At 42.3% G+C, this 18,257-nt stretch overlaps 1 protein-coding gene across 1 annotated transcript in view; it reads left to right on the top strand.

Moving 5' to 3' along the window:
• LOC137265820 (tudor domain-containing protein 15-like) overlaps nt 1-16,585 on the top strand; it is a 48,039-nt gene extending 31,454 nt beyond the window's left edge. Inside the window, exons 20-25 of the mRNA XM_067801283.1 lie at nt 1,473-2,554; nt 3,209-3,319; nt 4,060-4,221; nt 5,403-5,591; nt 7,894-11,436; nt 14,712-16,585. Coding sequence (XP_067657384.1) covers nt 1,473-2,554; nt 3,209-3,319; nt 4,060-4,221; nt 5,403-5,591; nt 7,894-11,436; nt 14,712-14,803 — 5,179 coding nt within the window. The 3' untranslated portion in view covers nt 14,804-16,585. The remainder of the gene's footprint in view (nt 1-1,472; nt 2,555-3,208; nt 3,320-4,059; nt 4,222-5,402; nt 5,592-7,893; nt 11,437-14,711) is intronic.
• The last annotated feature ends 1,672 nt before the right edge of the window (nt 16,586-18,257 follow it).

The raw sequence follows: 18,257 nt of genomic DNA, 5'->3' as shown, positions 1-18,257 counted from the left end.
CTGACCGCACAAACAGCTCAACCACTTGTGCTTCTGGCACTGCTTTGGTTGGCTCAAAGCTGGTTTCAGGTAATTCTCAGGTTTCTGGCTCGGCCTCCAGTACTATTACCCTTTCGACCGGACTTGCTATCCCAGAACGGAGCGCTGCACCCGAATCCCAGGATTCAGTGGGTGGCCTTGCCACTGTCCGGAATTACCTCCATGTGAGAGGAATTCCTGCATCAGTTGCAGACACAATTCTGGCTTTGTGGAAGGATTCGACAAACATTCCCCATGAGGATTTGAAAGCTCATTCGGTTAGGACTGTGGGGACGTCTAAGGCATATGCGTCTACCTTGCCTATTGAGGACATCTGCTCCGCGGCTATTTGGATCCGACCAAACACGTTCATCCGTCATTACCAGTTAGACAGTCAAGCAAGCGTGCTCGGTTTGGCCAGTCAGTTCTCACCAGTGGGCAGGGCACGAGTGCCCTAGCCGATTGAGCTACCCTTGCATTTGACGAACGATCATTTGACGTACGATCATTTGACATTGTAGCTGCAACAAGTAGACTGGTGGTGGTGTCTTACTGTATACTTTCCATCTTTTATCCCAGTGGTGGGCTCTGTTATGGTGATGGTATTTTGTTTACTGGTCTAGACTGTCTGAGTCCTTCCCTAGCACCTTGGCCGGTGCCTGTGAATCGAACTCAGTGATATTGGTCATCTGTCTTGGCTCCCGTTTTTCGGTCCGAAAAAAAGGGGGGGGGGCCATTTTTGGAGGCACCCTACAGCTACCTTTCAGAATAGTAGGGTTAGACCATGTATTATCCTGGCCCTGGTCTGCACCCCAGGCGCAAGGCACAGACAGTCACGTGACCAGGAGGTGACAGAACAGGTAAGTGTGATTCCTTGTTACTTTTGTTTCATATTAAAGGTTATCATCTTATGTCAGGTATGCAAGCAGACAGAATGCCTCTCCCTAAGATCAGTCTTTAGGAGTCTGTCTTATGCTTATAAGTACCTCAAGGAGGATCTCTATGAAAAAGAATCGAACAAACGTGTAGAGGTTGCAGATTCTTTGAATAGAGTCCTCCTTGGTGTACGGCCACCCACCTTCCCACATTCTGCCAGGGGCCCTGTACGAGTGGTCTCACAAGACAAAAACGATGTTTTTTGTTTTGTACATATTTTTATTTCAAAAATATGGTTACAACTGTCGCAAGAATTTAAAGAACATTTAAATGCTTATAAGTACCCCAATGAGGACTCTATTCAAAGAATCTGCAACCGCTACAGGTTTGTTCGAATTGCTTTGGGCAAGGCATGACTCCGCTTTCATTTCATTCAGGGTTGGCATCTCTGCTATGTACTTACAGAATGACTAATCTTATTTAATGTGTTGTTTTTATAGGATAAACACAACTGTCCAGTCACTGACACCACAAGTCACATTTTCCACTTAACAAATACATGGTTTGTTGTCTTTCAGCCCAAGAGTTGGGGAGTTTGTCATTGGTCAGTGGACGGATGGTGCTTGGTATCGAGCCGAAGTTTTGGAAGTGGATAAGACCAAGGTGAAGGTCCTTTATGTGGATTTTGGCAATGTAGAGGACATTGACATACAATGTGTTCGTGCTGGGAGGGAGGCATTTGCACAACTACCCATACAATGTCTGATTTGCCAGCTGCACGGGGTTACCACCCCTGAGTCTGGAGTCTGGCCTAAAGAAGTGAATGAGTTGTTCAAGAGCCTGGCTGGCACAGACGGAGTGAGAACAGAAGTCCCTGCAGTGGTGAAGTCAAAACAAAACACAAGACTTGCAGTTGAACTATATGATGTCAATGATAAGCCGATTTCTGTTGCTATAACTGCAAAGTTGAAAGAATGTCTTCAGACTGTTCCAAGTGTTCCAAAGATTGACATGCTGCCATTGGATGGTACATCAGTCCAGGTTGCCATTACAGAAGTTGTGTCGTGTGACTGTTTCTATGTACAGCATGTGCAGATTGTTGATGAGGATGCAGCGATGAAAATGTTGGAGGCACTCGCAAGGTGTGGAGAGTCTCCAGCTTACACAACACCAGCCCAGGGAGAAATGGTGGCAGCTAAATTCAGCTTAGATAATGACTGGTATAGATCAGTCGTAACGAGTGTAACCAGCTCTCACTGCGAAGTCATGTTTGTAGACTATGGAAACAGAGAAGTTGTACCAGTGGCTAGCATCAGGAAGCTGGACCACTCCGCTATGTTGCTGCCACAACGGGCCATGCGATGTTCACTGGCAGGACTACACAACTGCACCGCCACCCAGAAAGACATGCTCAATCAACATGTTAATACGGCAGTCAATGTCGTGGCTCTGTCAGAGACGGAGGGTGTGTATGATGTCAAGGTCACTCTTACTGATGGGCAGTGCTTGAATGATGTGTTATCTGCTGCTGTTACATCATCTGCAGTTTACACACTTGAGGATGTTGCCATGACAACACCCCCAGCTGGCAAGTCACCTGTGATTGTGATGTTTGTTGAAGACCCTGGTTCATTGTACTGCCGGCTTGCTGATAAGGAAGGTGAGTGATGAGTGGCTTGTATACAGTTCTGTATGAATGAAAGGACATAGTACACAAATGTTGATTTGATATTTCTTTTTCTTAAAGTCTAATAGTCATTTATTATGTGTTTCAATCTCAGCTTCTGGTTTTCAGTATGATAAAGGAAAAAATGTAAGAAGCACCTTTATCACCCTGTAGTGTTTATGTAGCCTACAGTGGGACCTGTTAGGTGCTACAGGAAGTCCCACACATTCCACAGTATGGAAAGATCTGTACAGAGTGTGCTGGGAGACATAGCACATAAATGCACATTCCCTAAATGCATTTGTGTTAAGACCTTACGGAATATTGAACTTTGACAGAATGACTGTGCAGCTTATGTATTGATTGTGGTGAGTGATCACACTGCTGAGGGCTTTCACAGATTGATTCATGAAGCTCAATAGTGTGGCTTTTTTAAGAGAACATGATTAACATTGGATAAAGACACCATTTGAGGTTTTTGCATTTGAGGATTTTAGAGGAAATATGCCCCTTCAAAACTATTTCCGTGGGTCCAAATTTGATAGAATGCAGCATATCATCAAGATCGTTGAGGTCATTTGATCGTCTTTCAGGACATCATGGATTTGAAAGCTAGAATATATACCATCATCAAACCCTGTTTTGCAGCAGAAGAAGCTTTCACCATTCTATCCCGTAACATGGGCCTGTTCTACAAAGGGCAGACAACTCCTGCTGCTGATCCCCAGTTGAACCAGCTGTTCTGTGTAGAGGCAGAGGGTAAGTTCAAGACCAGAGGGTATTAGTTTGGGACAGGGCAGGGCATTGTAGGAACTGAGGGTGGGCATGGCAGGCAGGGAATGGGCTGGGCAAGTCAGGGTCTGAGGAAGAGGAGTCCTGGACTTGACATGATGTATTGCCTAACCAGGTTAGCTTCAGGCATGTGATGCAACATTCTCTCACTGGCATGGCAAGAAATTCATCCATTCAGGAATTCCCCAAAATAACCCTCTATGAGCATATTCTTATCATTTCCTCATTAAATGTTCAGGTTAATCTACAGGGTATTAAACAGTGAAAACTAATGTTTTGTTAGTTTTGTTTATATTGATCCTTCGGAGGTAGACTGTATCTATGAGAAGACTTGCATGTCCACAAGGTCAACCTGATGAAGTTCATGTAGACGTACTGTATTTGGTTTTGTTGTGTTTCAGTATGGTGACTAATGCCTAGTTTAAAGCAAGCCATGATCATGAGTCTTATGTACTTTCAACCACTGTCACACTAGACATATCTCCCAACATGTTGTTTTCCATCCAGGTTCCTGGTATCGATGTGTGATGATTGAGCGGAGGGGTGTGGCTGTGCGTGTTCGCCTGTCACACTAGACATATCTCCCAACATGTTGTTTTCCATCCAGGTTCCTGTTATCGATGTGTGATGGTTGAGCGGAGGGGTGTGGCTGTGCGTGTTCGCCTGTCACACTAGACATATCTCCCAACATGTTGTTTTCCATCCAGGTTCCTGGTATCGATGTGTGATGGTTGAGCGGAGGGGTGTGGCTGTGCGTGTTCGCCTGCTGGATGTGGGAACAATGGAGGAGCTTGCTGTGACGGACCTGAGGGCCATGAAGACAGAGTTCCTGGAGCTCCCAGTTCCTGTGTTCAAGTGCTCCCTGCATGGTGCGTAGAGATGCCGTAACAATAGGTTGTTATTAATTGTAGGTTCACACCGTTGTGCAATCCATTACAAATACAACATTTGGCCACTCATAGCTAATCATGGAACTTCCCTGAAAATTTATGTTTGGATATGAGGTGATGTGAGTGTATACCTTCTGATAGGATTTGTTGCACTTGGATGCATAATTCACATGATTGGTCTCCCATTCTGATTCGATCACATACATGACTCGATCGGCCTGTTAGGTGCTACAGTAAGTCACACACACTCCGTAGTATGGAAAGATCTGCACAGAGTGTGCTGGGGGACAGGTGGATACATTGTGCAGACATAAGTCTTTCAGATTTCTTCATATGTTGGGACCTTACAGAAATGTCTTGAATTATGAACTTTGACTGTATTTGGTCAGTGCAGTAGTTGTGTGACAGAGAAAACCACTTCTGTGTTGTAACATAGACCATTGGAATTTGGGCCTAGGATGTCAACAGCAATTGTTGATGGTAGTGAGTAACAACCCAATGTATCAGCTGGTCAGACTGGTCATTGTGTGCGATTTACCCCAACTGTGTGGATCACAGCTCACAATGTCGATCACTGGATAGTCTGGTCCAGAGTAGTATTTTTGCTTACAACTCTTCCTGGGTAGAATAGTTTCTGTTACGCTTCCTACCAAATTAATCTACCCCAACTCTTCGCAAAATATTTTCTTAGATTTAAAAATCCTATTGTTTCAATGTCAAATTCAGGTTTCGAGAAAGGAAGCATAAAGATAAAAACAATTGCACCTTTATCACCCTGTAGTGTTTGTGTAGCCTACAGTGGGACCTGTTAGGTGCTACAGGAATTCCCACACACTCCTCAGTACAGAGCAATCTGTTCAGGATGTGCTGGGAGACAGGTGGATATAGTACACAAATTTTGGTTCCTTCAAATAGTCTGTACTTCAAGATTGTCTATGTCTTTAGTTTATGCATGTCATTGTGTCCGATTGGACCAGATCTAAATCATTTCAGTCACAGATTTTTTGTGGAGACTCAGTAATTTATAGACTGATGTCGCATAGAATATTGCAGTGTGTGGTGTTTACCAATAATCAAGCTACATTCAGTGGGTGCCCAGTGCTCATGTCTGTGTTCTGTTGTATTGCCTAAGGCTTTAATCGGTCACTTTGACACAACAGGAATCAAGCCTACTGGCTCCACATGGGTCCAAGATGCCATAGACGCCGTGAAGCGGATCGAGGGACAGACGTTACTGATGACGCTGAAGGGGAAGACAGATGAAATCTTCGAGGTCCAACTGTCCGATACAGACAATGAAGCTGTCCAAGTCAGCGCCATCCTTGTGGGTCAAGGCCTGGCAGTGTCAGGTAGAATAATTTTGTATGAAATGTTTCTGAACTCCAAACGTGTGTAGATCCAGGTGAGAAATGGTCTGAAGCAACCCATGGTTGTCATATAAGGTGACTAGTGGGATAGGATGTGAGTCCAGCTGACTTGGTTGACACATGTCACCGTATGTTGTGTGGTCCCATGCTCAGAGCTCAGAGCGCAAAATGAGTAGAAGTTAAGCAACATCAGGCACAAAGATTCTTTGGATGGATGACGATAACTTGACTCCTTAGAGTTGTTAGGACTTCAGTACTGGTACGTAACGATGCACATATGTTGCGTGTGGTCCCAGCTGGATTGTCTGGTCCAGACTCGATTATGTACAGACTGCCGCCATACAGCTGGAGTATCACTGAATGCGGCATAAAACTAAACTCACTCACTCACTCAGTACAGATGTCTTCTTAAAGAACATGCGATTATTGTATATTGGACAAAAATAGTTAGGGATATACGTAAATGTCAATTTATAATATCAATTATAAAATACCAATATCCCAAACTTGTCCAGTATATATACATGGGATGGAATATACAGATGTTTTAGGGGTAGTTTGGGAGTCATTCTGTTGCATGTAGATATGAAAACACTTTTACACTTTGTCCTGTGTACTTTAAACATTAGACAGCCTGTATGTACCTTATCCTGTGTGCTTTACACAGTAGGCAGCCTGTAGATCTTTTGCCCTGTGTGCTTTACATAGTAGGCAACCTGTCAGAATGATTTGACAGCCTTGCAGGAGGGGCAAGTCACTATCACCAGACACTCACATGTCAAGTGTCCAAGTTCCTGAGCAGCATGTGGGGATAAATCCCTATCGATTGGCGGATAGCCGTGTGGGGTGCATACTCACCCCAGGTGGTATAACTTCCGCCTATATCTCCCCTAAATTATAATGAGGAAATATTTCTTGGAAATATTTTAGAAGTTGGACAAGCCTTTCAGTATGCTCAGATACAGTTAATGAAACATGTTAGAACTATAGATAGAGATATCAGAATATATGAGAATCCCATTGGGGAATTAAGGTATTGAAGTACACAGCATGTCCTAACTTGATTTCAGTGATATGCTAGGTTGAATGTTTCATGTGATCTGTGTCCTGAACTTAAACATGATGCGGCACACGGAGCTGTCTATTTCATGTATCATTAAGGCAAATTGTCTTCTTTCTAAATTTTCTTATTTACAGGTTTTAAAATTTGGTGTTGTTCAATTAATTTCCAACCGAATATATGTAACTTGAGATAAGGTTACATATTTGAAGGTGAAATGCCATTAGATGTTGATGTGTATATAAATACAATTCACTGACACATTCTAGCGGAAACATAATGTCATAATGCTTATATCCAGTGTTCGACATAACCGCTAGCACAGAGGCCTAGCACTGGTTGGTACTGTATCAGGCCAGCAGTTTCAAAATTGTGCAGGCCCTTATGGCCTTCAGTAAATTATCTGTCGATTACTTTTCAAGTGGAATGTTTTCCCATTTCTCTGTTATTAATGAACGGGAGTCATCTACAATCCATCATGTTGCGATAACTTTGTTTCACTTCTAGGTATTTCAGCACCTTAGAATGTCAACACCAGTCTAACAAATATTGACTCCTCTGTGTGCTTGATTTTGCACAAACAGCGTAAAACTGTGTACAGTGTAATTGATTTTGTTTTTATTTGTTTGACTTTAACCAAATGGGCCTGCAGAATTCATTCAGGGCCTGTAGATTTTAAAGCCTGCAGGTAGCAGCAGGCCCTGATGGCCAGCTGGTAAACTAACGTATTGCAAACACTGCACATACCAAGCGAATATACAGCCAACCTTACATGCACATACACTTCCGAATTGGTGGTAGCCATCTCGCAGCTTTCAGTCTGACCACCAAACTTGCATCCCAGACACATACAGTGGTCACTGACACACTCCTCACAATCCCTCACTGCTATCATCATGGCTCCAGCTTGCAAATCCTCACTCTAAACCTACCACACCTCAAATATTAAATAGAACATACATCGTAAGTGTGTTTGTGATCTCCCCTTTACATAGCTGTTTATGAAATACCTCTCTCTCACTCACTCACTCACACAAACACACATACATAATGTGCTACAATCACACTATGTCTCTGAGTCTGAACGTTTGGCTGGAGTAGTGCTTTGAATAATCTTACACTTAATTGTTCTCAAGGGTTTAGTCATAGGAAAGGCATTTGAGTTTGTCATTCACAAGGTGATTTTGTGATTCCTTACTTGGTGAAATGTGTTCTACTCCACAGCAGAGAGACCGGTCCAAGCCGCCAGCGATCCACCAATCATAGCTGCTAATCTACAGAAGGCATCACTACCACTGGATGGCACCGAGGTGGAAGCCATAGCATCTCACATACAGGACTTCGATGAGCTCTTCATCCAGGTCATGCAGTGCGCCATTGATCTGGGAGACCTGATGCTCCAGCTGAATGTGGTCTGCCAGAGTTCTGATGCCACCCTCTTTCCAGGCAAGGGAGAGATGGTTGCTGCTCTGTTTGAGGGTAACTGGTACCGGGCTCGAGTGGACGGTGTCAAGGAAACAAACTGTCGAGTCTTCTTCGTTGATTACGGGAACTATGATAATGTGCCTTTCTCCTCTATCAAGAAGCTGGATCCAGAGTTCTGCCAGATTCCCATGCAAGGAATCCATTGCTCCCTGGCTGGGGTGAACATTAAGAATGATAAAGAAAAGTTGAAACAACTGCACGAAGTTGTGTTACAGAAGAAGTTGGTTGTCAAGGCGATCAGTGTTTCTGGAAGTATCTTCAGTGTCCAGATCCAAACTGGCCAACATAATGTCAATGAGTTGTTCAAATTGAAACCAGACATAGCCACACAGGAAGACATCTTGAACCAAAATTCCCTTAATGATGTCAAAGAAACATCTGCCAAGATATTACAGTATGACTCTGTTCCTGTCCCAGCGTTGCCATGTGCTTCTTTGCCAACAGATGGATCTGCAGTGGAGGCAGTTGCCACGGATGTCCAGAACTTCTCCTCAATATACATACAAACCATAGAGGGTTTCCTTGCTATGCAGGAATTTACAGTTGCATTAATCACACGATGCATGAATGACGAAACAACCATTACACCTATAGTGGGTGATTATGTTTGTGCTTGTTTCAGTGAGGACAGTGTGTGGTATAGAGCACTTGTCACTGAGGTGACAGACTCCACATGTAATGTATTCTTTGTTGATTACGGAAACTCCGACACTCTTCCCTTCTCACAGATCAAGAGGCTTGATGCTAGTCTGCGCAGCCCTCCAATCCAAGGAGTGAAATGTCGGTTGGATGGAGTTGATGGAGGTAGTCCTGAGATGCTGGAAAAACTGAAACAGACAATCAGGGATCAGCATCTAAAGGTCAGGGCTGTTGGGAGACAGGACGATGTATACAGTGTGGTGATAGAGGTCAATGGTACCTGTGTAAACGACATGTTTACAACAGATGTGAACAGCCAGCAGCCAATGAAGTTTGTGAGTTTGGCAACAGATGGGACTGACATGAAAGCAGTTGCTGTGTTTGTTCAATCATTTGATGTCATATACATACAGACACAAGATGGACACGGTGTCCTCTCCGACTTGATGGACGAGATGAACGCTCAGTGTGCCAAGAACCCATTCACCATCAAGCCCCTGGTTGGAGATTATGTTTGTGCTTTCTTCAGCTCTGTTGATGAATGGTACAGGGCCAGGGTTGATGAAGTTATTGACTCACAATGCAAGGTGTTCTCTCTGGACTTTGGATTTTCTGAAACAGTTCCATATTCATCGATAAAGAGACTTGATAAGCAGTTCCGTCATTTCCCAATCCAGGGTATCCATTGTTCGCTAGACGGTGTACCCATGAAGGATGACCCTGAGAAGCTCACTGAACTGCAAGAGAAGATTACAAACAAGCACCTCAATGTCAAAGTTGTTAACAAGAGAGATGGTGCCTACCATGTTGAAATCCGGGTAGATGGTGAACTACTTAACGACTACTTTCATACAAATAATGGAACAGCTTCTCTTGAAACAAAACCATCACTAACAACTCCTTCAAACATTCTGCAATCTCCAGCATCCCAAGTTCTACCCTCTAAAACAATCACTCCCAAAACTCCATCGTCTGGGATGTCCTCACCATCTCCCTCTCCTGCATTGCGGATGATGACATATGCTCAACTACCTCTAGGGAACACAGTGGATGCATTAGCTACAGATGTCCATGACTTTGACTGTATCACCATCCAGATGATTAAGGGCTGTGCTGACCTCATATCTGTGACGGAGGAGATGAAAGTTTATTGTACAAACACCCATGACTCAGTCGTCCATGCTGTCGGGGACACTGTTTGTGCTCTCTACTCAGGAGACCAGGAGTGGTACAGGGCCAGGATTGATGAAGTACGGGACAATGTCTGCCATGTCTTCTTCCTGGACTATGGAAACTCAGAAATGGTCAAAATTACTGATTTGAGAAAAATGCCTGATGACTTTTTGACTGTACCCATCCAAGGAATTCAGTGCTCTTTGCAGGCAGTGTCCATCAGGAACAATCAGGAGAAGATTAAAGAGCTAAAGAAGAGAATTTTCAATGAGAAGTTGTCAGTGAAAGCACTCAGCAGGTATGGGAATGTGTACAATGTGGAAATGTTGGTTGAGGAAACGAGCATCAATGACATGTTCGCCACAGTGCTTTCTGAAGATCAGGATCTGGCCACAATAGAACTCCCACAAGGAACATATGATGCCATTGTGATGGACATTCAGGATTTTGACTGTATCTACTTCCAGACGTTTGAAGGTTATCTAGAGATCATCGAATTGATGAAGGAAATCAACTTGAGCTGCACCAACTGTCCAGACTCCATAACACCCCAAGTCGGAGATGCAGTCTGTGCCCTCTTCCTACAAGACAACACCTGGTACAGAGCACGTGTTGAGGAGGAAACAAAGGATGGGAAATACAGGGTCTTCTTCTTTGATCATGGTAACTCGGATGTTGTACTACCTGCCCAGATAAAAATGTTGGAGAAGAGATTCCGTTCATTACCAGTCAAAGGGTACCGATGTCATCTGAATAATGTGACTGTACGAAATGATCCTGTGAAACTGGCTCTTTTGCAGGAGAAAATAAGTGGCGTGAAACTACAGGTGACTGTGTTAGACAAAGTGGATGAGGTGTACAGTGTTGAGATTCAAGTAGAAGGTGAAAGTATTAACGACCTCTTCAACACACCAGTGGTCCAGGTAATGACCTGCAGTGAAATTCCAATCAATGGGTTGTCAGTTGAAGCTTGTGTAACGCACGTTGAGGATTTTGATGCTGTCAGCATCCAGACTGTTGAAGGGGCCTTAGCACTTGAGCCGCTCATGAAAGAAATGAACACTAGATGTTCAAGCAATCCAAACACAATCATTCCAAAAGTTGGGGATATGGTGTGTGCTTTCTACAGCCAATACCAGTCGTGGTATCGAGCCAGAGTTGATGAGGTCACAGATACTGACTGTCTGGTCTACTTCTTTGACTATGGAAATTCTGATAGAGTGGAATTACAGTTGGTTAGAGAGTTGGAGTCTAAGTTCGCTGTTGTACCACAACAAGCAGTCAAGTGCAGCCTGGAAGGGGTGGACGTTCGGGACAACAGGGAGGAGTTGGTGAAGCTCGCCGAGACAGTTGACAACCAGAAGGTGATCATCACTGCATCCTCCTTGAAAGATGGCGTGTACCAGGTCAAGATGTGCCTGGGTGATGGTGCAACAAGTGTCAACTCAATGTTCCAGCCTCAGTGCCCCGGTGAGATTTGTAGCATTTTACTGAAAACAACACGCACAGTTTGACATGAATATATCCAGATCAGCTGTTATCATAACACCATACATAAGCCTAGCTCTATATGTGACACCTTAGTCTGTATAATGCCATTTTGTATCTTACTCATCACACCATACATCCACCCCAACTCTGTATTACACCTTGGTTTATCCCAGCTTACTTAATATAACACTTTGGTATGTAACACCTTACTCTATATAACACCTTGGTATATCCCACCATGCTCATTACACCATATATCCAAAAGGCAACAATGCTTGTTGTAAGAGGCGTCTAATGGGATCAGGTGGTCAGGCTCGCTGACTTGGTTGACACATGTCAATTGTCAAAAGTTCCCAATTGCGCTGATAGACGCTCATGTTGTTGATCACTGGATTGTCTGGTCCAGACTTGATTATTTACAGACCCACACCATATATCCAGCCCAACTCTGTATAACACCTTGATATATCCCATCATACACATTACACCATATATCCAGTCCAACTCTGTATAACACCTTGATATATCCCACCATACTCATTACACCATATATCCAGTCCAACTCTGTATAACACCTTGATATATCCCACCATACACATTACACCATATATCCAGTCCAACTCTGTATAACACCTTGATATATCCCACCATACTCATTACACCATATATCCAGTCCAACTCTGTATAACACCTTGATATATCCCACCATACTCATTACACCTTATATCCAGTCCAACTCTGTATAACACCTTGATATATCCCACCATACTCATTACACCATATATCCAGCCCAACTCTGTATAACACCTTGATATATCCCACCATACTCATTACACCTTATATCCAGCCCAACTCTGTATAACACCTTGATATATCCCACCATACTCATTACACCATATATCCAGCCCAACTCTGTATAACACCTTGATATATCCCACCATACTCATTACACCATATATCCAGTCCAACTCTGTATAACACCTTGATATATCCCACCATACTCATTACACCTTATATCCAGCCCAACTCTGTATAACACCTTGATATATCCCACCATACTCATTACACCATATATCCAGTCCAACTCTGTATAACACCTTGATATATCCCACCATACTCATTACACCATATATCCAGTCCAACTCTGTATAACACCTTGATATATCCCACCATACGCATTACTCCATCAGTGTTGACTGAAGAGCGCAAATATGAGTTTGAATGCACCTACGTAGCATGTTGGTCTTGTGGACGCAATGACTTGAGAAGTATTAATTTCCTATCACAAATCAAAAATGTACATCTGTGTGTACATGTCCTAGCGTATTGGGTTATTTCATGTCAAAGACGACTGCAAATGTTTATAAACGTTTCCAGTTCATAAACCAGTTTTATTTGTCTCGCACTTTTCATGACCAATACCCAAACCGGTTACTTGATTTACATCTATTTTCGGTTTTGCATAAAGTAATGTACGGTGTGGTCCATATGTTTGTTCAGTCAATCAGATGATACCTATTGAAGGGCTCAACAACGTTCGTAATTTGGTTAGCTTGGGGATTGGTCGAAAACATCATGACCTCGTGTCAAGTCAAAAATAGCCAGGCACGCCAAGGGTATTCGTCAGAACGGGGTAACAGTGCGAACAAATATAAAGCAGAATAAATGCGAAAACTTGAATATGGGTGTTGATTTGCTTTTAAGGACTCTAAATATTTTGATATTCTACAACAGACTTGTGGTTATTTTCTTAGAATTCGTCAGAGTGAGTGAATATATAATCATCGTCCACGAAAGTTTGTTATTTACCTTGTTCCGTGAAATACAGCGAATCCTTATAAGGTAGTTGTTTACTACGTTTACGTAAATTTGACAGCTCCTGCGATGACAAGACATCGTATTAAGGCAAGTTTAGTCAGTTGGTTTGGCAATACTACTGCTCAAAAATCATTATCAGCTGAGAAAACTGGTAAAAAATGACACAGAAAACAAAACCAACCTTTGGAAAAGAAACGAAAAGTTGAAGAGCTATTTCAAAGTGGCTGGCTTACAAAATGTAATTGGTGACGATTTGAGAGATCACTTGGCATGACTTGCCATGTCTGTGTTTCTGAAAGCAAGACCAATGCATTTACTGTTGGCTGCTATAATTATAGGCATTCCACACTGGTCAGGCACATGAAGGCTGATGACCACAATCCTGCTATTCAAGCTACATCTCTGAGACAGAACATGTCTACAGTTGTCTCCAAAGTGCTGAATGACAAGGAATGTGCAGTTCAATCTGCAATGTTGAATATATACTGGCTGGCAAAGGAGCAAATTGCCTCATCAAAATGTGCTGCATTGACAGAATTATGCATGCTTCATAGACGATCATTTCCAAAAACATTAGGTTGTGATTCAGACTCAATGAAATACTCATCTCACTGTGCAGTTGACAACATGCAAGATGGCCTAGCTGATTCATGGACCCTTCCAGTTTGTTTTTGGACCCCTAATTTTTAAGTGAAGGGATCCAATGGACCCCAAGAAAAGTTAAGCCAAAGCAGACACTGCACCATATATCAAGCCCAACTGTATAACACCTTAACGATGAAGATCTGGGGTAGAATAGGTCTTCAGCAAACCATACTTGCCATAAGAGGTGATAATGCTTGTCATAAGAGGCAACTAACGGGATTGGGTGTCAGGCTCACTGACTTGCTTGACATGTATCATCGGTTCCCAGATGCGCAGATCAATGCTCATGCTGTTGATCACTGGATTGTCTTGTTCAGATTTACAGACTGCCGCCATATAGCTGGAATATTGCTGAGTGTGGCGTAAAACTAAGCTCTCTCACTCACTAAATAACACCTTGCTATAGCTCACCTTACTCATTACATCATACATTCAGTCCAGTTCTGTATAACACCTTGGTATATCCCACCTTTGTATGCCCCTCCTTGCTCATTACACCATACATCCAGCCCACCTGTATAATACCTTTTGTATCCCACCTTACTCATTACTCATCCAGCCCAGGGCCTGTTTGCACAAAGGGATCTTAGTGCTACGATGATCTAGGCTTAAGATAATTGTAGCACTATGATTTCTTTGTGCAAGTGGGCTTTGACACCTTGTTATATCCCATCCAGCAGGTATCTTTCACCTGTTGTACAAACAGTTGTACTTTACCTAATGTGTAATCATATTTCATTTGTAATTCTGCATTAAACAAACCAGCCAGTCATCTGTAATTCCCATTTCAGATGATGATGATGATGATGAAGAAGAGGCTATACGGAAACAGATTGAAGAGCTGCAGCTTAGACTTGCATCCAAGACAAAAAAGAAGACATAGATGTTAGTGGCACTGTTCACATCTTTCCTCCTGCTCCACGTTGTTAGCCTCTGAGCTTACACATAGGGCAAGATCACATAGTACGCATGTCATTAGTGATTACAAGAATGATTATTCAGTGTTTTGTGACTTGACAGGTGAAAGTTATCATTATATTTGTTCACATTCCTAAAGGAAGGAAAGCAGCTTTTGCTTTTTTAGTCATTTTTGTCCATTTGGGTTTTGATATGCATTTTTCAAGGTTTTAACATTTTGAACCTATATTCTATTTGTGCCAAATTTTGACTTCGCTATGAGACCAAAACAGACATGCGAAATCAGCTATCTGAGATTATTGATGAAACTTTCTGATTATAACTGCATTATTTGCAGAAAACAATCGGCCATTTAATGTTCACATGTCAGATTCTCCTGGAGTTAACTTTCCAGTTGAAAGAAGAAATTGTGGACTTCATATCTACTTGAGATAACAGAGTTTTAGATGTTCTGCTAGGTGTTAGTCAGTGGGGCGTCTTGTGGATAAAGCATTCCCTTGTCACATCAAAGGGTATATTTGATGCCATGTCAGCTCGCAACCATATTCATGATGATTTCCACCGATGAGATTGTCCATGCCGTGGTTAAAGTAAATGATGCCTATTTCTGGTGCTGGCAGCAAAATCCCATTGATGTGTTTGTGTGAGGTGTTTTTATAGCTGGAAACATGGAATAGTTTCCAAAATGGGAGGCGAGTGAGGTGTGAAATGCACAGTGTAAGATCAGATAAGTATTCATAAATGCATAGGCTTACTTTGAACTATAAGTTACCTTTCAGTCTAACCAGATGTTTGACGTCATCAGTAACTGTAGTATGTACATTTCTGGTGGCCACTGACATAGAAATGCTGGAAGTGTGTACTTAATGTGATATGTAATAGAGTTTGTCAATACTTATCTCCCTTGTTTGAGACCAGACCCATTACAGTCCACTGATACCAATATGATAGTGAAATATTCAAGGTCACATGCAATGTATAACACAACTTTGCAGATTCTGATACCTGTCGGTATGTACTTTCAGAAACAAATCATCAAAAATGCCAATTTAACCTATAAGTTGAAAAAACCCAACAGTCCCAGTGCTGGGAGGGGAAGTGGTTTCAACAGCTGAGCTCATAACCAGTGATTGAAATAATCTGAACTCATCCTGACAGCTGGGCTGGTGGCCCATAAATGTTGCCTGCCCACCTTTTTAACTTACTTTTTTTTTTTGCAATAACTTACAAAAACGCCGCAATTTTGTAACAAGTACAAACGAGTAAGTAACCCTCTCTTTGATTGGTTCTTATTGAACCATGTGACTACAAATATCCAATCATAGAGTAGCTTACTAAACCAACCAGTTTTATTGTCCTAGTGCTATCTTCACTGGCTGAAGAGTTGTCCATGTATAATTATGGAATATACCCGTAACTTTCATTCATCGTTCTTAAATCAAATTATGACGTGACAATTAAAATGGAATGATCGTCCTGAGAGTGAACTGAAAGTAGGTCAACCTTAAAAATTTCAGCCAGACAATCGGGCTGGTCGAGAGAATTTCCAGGCAGCCGACTCAAAATTTACCAGCCACGGGCAGTCGGGCAGGCCATTATTTTGATCACTGCTCATAACACATGCGCATTGAATAGGTTCACGGAGCTTGAAGCAGTATGAGGTCATAAGCAGTAGTCTCATCTTGGTTGTGTACACAAACAAGTAAATAATCTACTCTAAATAATCTACTCTTTACATAAAAAAAAACATGTTGATTGTGATAAGCTGACTCTGTCACAAAATAATAGTCAGTGTCTGGTTTATTGACACCTATTTGTCTGCCGGCCTGCCTGCTGATGACAAAATGCAATCCACGTCAGTCATTGACCACTTGCAGTTTGAAATTAACACTTATCAGGCTTATAAGCCATAAACAAAGAGCCGGCTAAGTGTATTGGCAAATGAACCAGTGGCCAATGAAAACATTTCATTACACTTGAGGTGCATACCTACTGTCTGTGACTGTTTTTGGTATCGTGGCTGTTTGTTTCAAAGGAGTTGCGATTACTCGCTTATGTTTTTGTGTATTTGTTTTACCTTAATCAGCAATGCATTTTATGCATCATGAATAAGTGATAACTGTGTTTTGATTATGCTTGATGCATGTGACCTTAAAGGATTGGTGAGGATCAGAATCGTACTGTTTTCCAGTGACATTACGCCTTTAGTTTATGCCTTAGGAGATACTTCAACAAAACAAAAGAACTCTGTTCTCCTAAACCAACATTTGGTTGTAAAACAGCTTGGTGTGTAGTTTATGTTAGAAGTAGTGAAACATGGCTACAGCTCAACAGAACTTCAGGAAAACTAACAGGGCTTGCCACCCACTGTTGGTGTATGTACACAGTGGTTCACCTTGACTTTTTAAGGAGTATATATCAAGCAGTCTTTTCTCAGTTCTTAGTAAAGAGTAAATGATACATGAAAATTATTATCAGGTTGAACTTGTTAAAAACCTGGCTAGCTATTCTCGAACGTTCGTAGTCCTACAAACTTCTTAGGCTTATTCGTGACACATTGGGTACGATCAGAGTTACCAATTCTTAGGGCTAAGAACATTTCAAGAATAAGGGCCCTGGTCCCACCGTTCTTGTGGAACGTGCTACAGGTTCTGCACAGGATCCCTTTGTTGCACGCGATGACCAACCATGTCCAGATATGCTCCAAAGGGTTAAGATCAGGCAGTCACCACCTACAAAAGGAAGTACCATCCTTCCGGTGGAAGCTGGCACAAGCCATTGTCTTTAACTTTATTACTTCTGTCCATGTCCATAGATATCTAACCAGTAACAAAATGTCGTGAGATCGTCTACCTTGCCTGAACCACAGGTTCATGTGGGTGTCTGTCAAGTGTGTCGTCCATCTGTAACATTCCACTGCTTAGATGGGGAAACCATTTTGCCCAAACTGAAACCTTTCAAACAAATTCTTCCATTGCAACTTGAGGGTGTTGCGGTCTTTTTGTGAATTGAAGTGAGCTTATTTGATCGGTTGGGTCAGTTAGGTCTTGTGATCTTCAGATGGCAACAACATATCATTGAGTGATATTTGTTACCCCTTTACAGTAAACTATTCCGGCATTATGGCAGGTACCAGATCAATCATCTGAACTGACAACCCAGTGATCAACATCATGAGCATCAATCTATGCATTTGTGATACGATGACATGTTTTGACCTGTTAGTCACCTTTCGGACGAGCATGGGTTACTGAAAACCAGTTCTTAAGTGCATCATGATGGGTCCCCATTACCATAACTAAATTTAGTTTGAGTTAAAAGTGTGGCAAGTTGTTTGCACTCCATATGTGACTGTGTGGTCTGATGAAATACTATCAGTGATGTTGCGAATATGCAAAGGTGAGCTACGTATCTTTTTT

The sequence above is a fragment of the Haliotis asinina genome, chromosome 15 (genome assembly GCF_037392515.1).
Source record: "Haliotis asinina isolate JCU_RB_2024 chromosome 15, JCU_Hal_asi_v2, whole genome shotgun sequence".
Taxonomy (NCBI): Eukaryota; Metazoa; Mollusca; class Gastropoda; order Lepetellida; family Haliotidae; genus Haliotis; species Haliotis asinina.
The sequence above is the reverse complement of the archived record's forward strand: the minus strand, read 5'-3'. Positions and strand labels throughout refer to the sequence as shown.